General features: G+C 38.3%; 1 protein-coding gene across 1 annotated transcript; it reads left to right on the forward strand.

Moving 5' to 3' along the window:
* Positions 1–343: 343 nt before the first annotated feature.
* LOC141627871 (transcription factor MYBC1-like) lies at positions 344–1923 on the forward strand. The gene has a single exon (XM_074441081.1). The coding sequence runs from the start codon at positions 631–633 to the stop codon at positions 1399–1401; it is 771 nt and encodes a 256-aa protein (XP_074297182.1). The 5' UTR covers positions 344–630; the 3' UTR covers positions 1402–1923.
* Positions 1924–2888: the final 965 nt, after the last annotated feature.

Below are 2888 nucleotides of genomic sequence, written 5' to 3' on the forward strand. Positions count from 1 at the left end.
ATTGTCTAGTCGGACGGATCGGATCTATGGATTTATATAAGATTTCTTGTAAAACCGTCTTACTCTTATATAGATTTTTGTGATGGATTCTACCTTGTTTTGGTACTCGGAACTTTATTGAAGTGGTATGACAGTTTTATCTTGTAAATCACGAATAAGTAATTGTTTAGTCGTACGCATTTAGTTTTGCTTAATTTTATAAATCGTGTTAAGGGTTCCGAAAATTATTTCTACTCTAGGAGTAGTTAATAATAAGAGCTATTTAGAGATGTTTAAGCCGAGTTTATATATATTGATCAGTACAATCCAACTTAACCAAAAATCGTTTTATCACGTTTTCTAAAATATGTGAATATATATATGGTACTGAAACTCGATATAACCTCAAACGCCTTTGTCTTACAAAAAAGAAAAATGTCAAAAGGCAAGCACAACAAGATCCACCTCGAACACCCCCTCCTATTCATTCCTATCATCACTCTTTCCTCCTCTCTCAAGAATCACACAATTCACACAAAATTTCTCAACCAAAATCAAAATCAAAACATATACACATTTAAGAAAAAAAAACTCACATTTATTTACGGTATTTCATTAATTTTAACTCCACAAAATTAAAAGAAGAAAAATATGTGGGAAAAAGACATAAATTGGTTCTCAAAATGGGAGGAAGAGCTCCCATCACCTGAAGACCTCATGCCACTCTCCCAGGCTCTAATCCCACCTGATCTCGCCTCGGCTTTTGACATCCGAGGCAGTTTATTCCACCACCACCGATCATCTTCCTATCCACAGGAGCGGCTCATAGGCCCAGCGCTGCACAACTCGGCGGAGGACGAGTCGAACTCCGCTGAGTTGTGCAGCGTCGGTGGTGGTGGAATAATATCAGGCGGGGGCGTTTCAGGTTCCGAGGAGCCAGCTCGGACACTGAAACGGCCCCGCCTAGTGTGGACCCCACAGCTCCACAAAAGATTCGTGGACGCTGTGGCCCAACTAGGTATAAAAAACGCCGTTCCCAAGACCATCATGCAGCTCATGGGCGTTGAAGGGTTAACTAGAGAAAATGTTGCCAGTCACTTGCAAAAATACAGGCTGTATCTTAAACGCATGCAGAACGGGCCGAGTTCCGGGTCAGGTGACTCGGTCTCCGACCGTTTGTTCGCCAGCTCACCGGTCCCGGCCCATTTGTTACAACACCAGCAGATGGTGGCCGTAGCGGGCCATTCCTATAGACAGTTGGGCCAGTTTGGATCGAGTCAAGGTGGTGTTGGGCTGTTTGATAACCCGTTTTTATCAAGGCAGGCCCAATTAAGCCCAATTAGTAATTATGGGTATGTAGGGGATGTGGAATTAAGTGCAAAAAATGGGAGAAAAGTTCTTACTCTTTTTCCTGATGACTAGAACTTTATGGTAAAAAAATATTGTGATTGCCCAAAAGTTTTATCATTAGATGAGATTGGTCTAATTGTTGGTAATTAGTGTTTGGTGACAGTAATTTTAGTGAAAATGAGATGACGTCATTATATGGTACTGAGTCTTGATATCACCTCCTCACATAAAAATGTAGAGTCCATTCGAATGATGGACCAACCCACATGTAGACATGTGAGAGGGCGGTACAGAGTCTTGGTAGTTGGTACCACCCGGTGGCAGCCAATTTATTAGATATTGATATGGATTATGGATATGATGGAGATATTCATAGGGCAAATTATTGGTGTAAAATTGCATCGCGTTAGAGACGGCATTTTGCGAGTTTGTTGTAAATCATGTAATTGCATAACAAATATCTCAACTTAAACGTTTATCGTACTTCTCTATGATAATTCAGCTTGTAGTTTATGTTTCGTTATAAAGTCGATCACACTCGAAGATTTGAAACAATGTGAATCGCCATCGAATTGAATTGAAAGGTTATATCATTCAGAATGCATTTTTTAACTGCTGCGCTGTATCTACTTCATGTTGTTAGGTCTTTGTTGTTCCTTGATCTTTTTAGTCGATAATTGTCGAAGGAAAAAAAAAAAAATCCCGCAGGAATGTGTTACCTCTGATTTATCTACGGACTATGTATTTACGTTTGCTTAAGATTTTTCTCTTAATAAAAAGCAAATGTTAAAGATTTATACGACGGAACGGGTATTAACGAATTGATTTAGTGATTCTAAAAATGAATTAATGATAATACTAGTAAATTGCTGATTTTCATATAAAAGGAGTATCAGCAAAGAGTGGATGATACTAGGAATAACATACAACAATTGCATGTTGATTTTTCCGGCAATGCCGGTAAAAATATGCAATTTCCGTGATACTTTGTTTTGTAAATGATTTCGGTTGAATCACATTATACATGAATTAATGAATTATGAAGAGTTATAACTTACAATGACGATTTTGATACGAACAAGGACTATCCTCGTGACGAATAAATGTAAAGGATACTTCCTATATATTAATCCCTAGATTTGTAAAGTATTCCACTTTTAGCCATCTTTTACTAAATTCTTTCCTTGTATTACACATTACATATAGATTGAAAATCAACCAAAGATAACCGAAATGATTTATCAGGAACAGATGTCCTAAATGAACTGAAATTATGCGATTGACCCAAACCCTAATGAACCATTCCAAAAATGATGTGATGTGTTCGAACAAACTCACATGGTCATGCTCAAAATGACCCGATAGAACGGCCCCTTTCAACCATATTCTCCGAGGACCGGGATTCGGTGAATGTTCGGATCAATTTTTTTTTGAAGGGAAGACCACAAGGTCTCACTATATTAAATTCGCATAAAAAATAACAGCATCGTTCGCCTTCTCAGGCAATACATCCGACCAAAAGACCCTACTAGCTATTCTAGGCTGAGAATGAGCTAAAA

The sequence above is a fragment of the Silene latifolia genome, chromosome 2 (genome assembly GCF_048544455.1).
Source record: "Silene latifolia isolate original U9 population chromosome 2, ASM4854445v1, whole genome shotgun sequence".
Lineage (NCBI taxonomy): Eukaryota > Viridiplantae > Streptophyta > Magnoliopsida > Caryophyllales > Caryophyllaceae > Silene > Silene latifolia.

Excerpts from the sequence above, each read along its gene's own strand:
- LOC141627871 (XM_074441081.1), top strand. The coding sequence starts at position 631 with ATGTGGGAAAAAGACATAAATTGGTTCTCAAAATGGGAGGAAGAGCTC.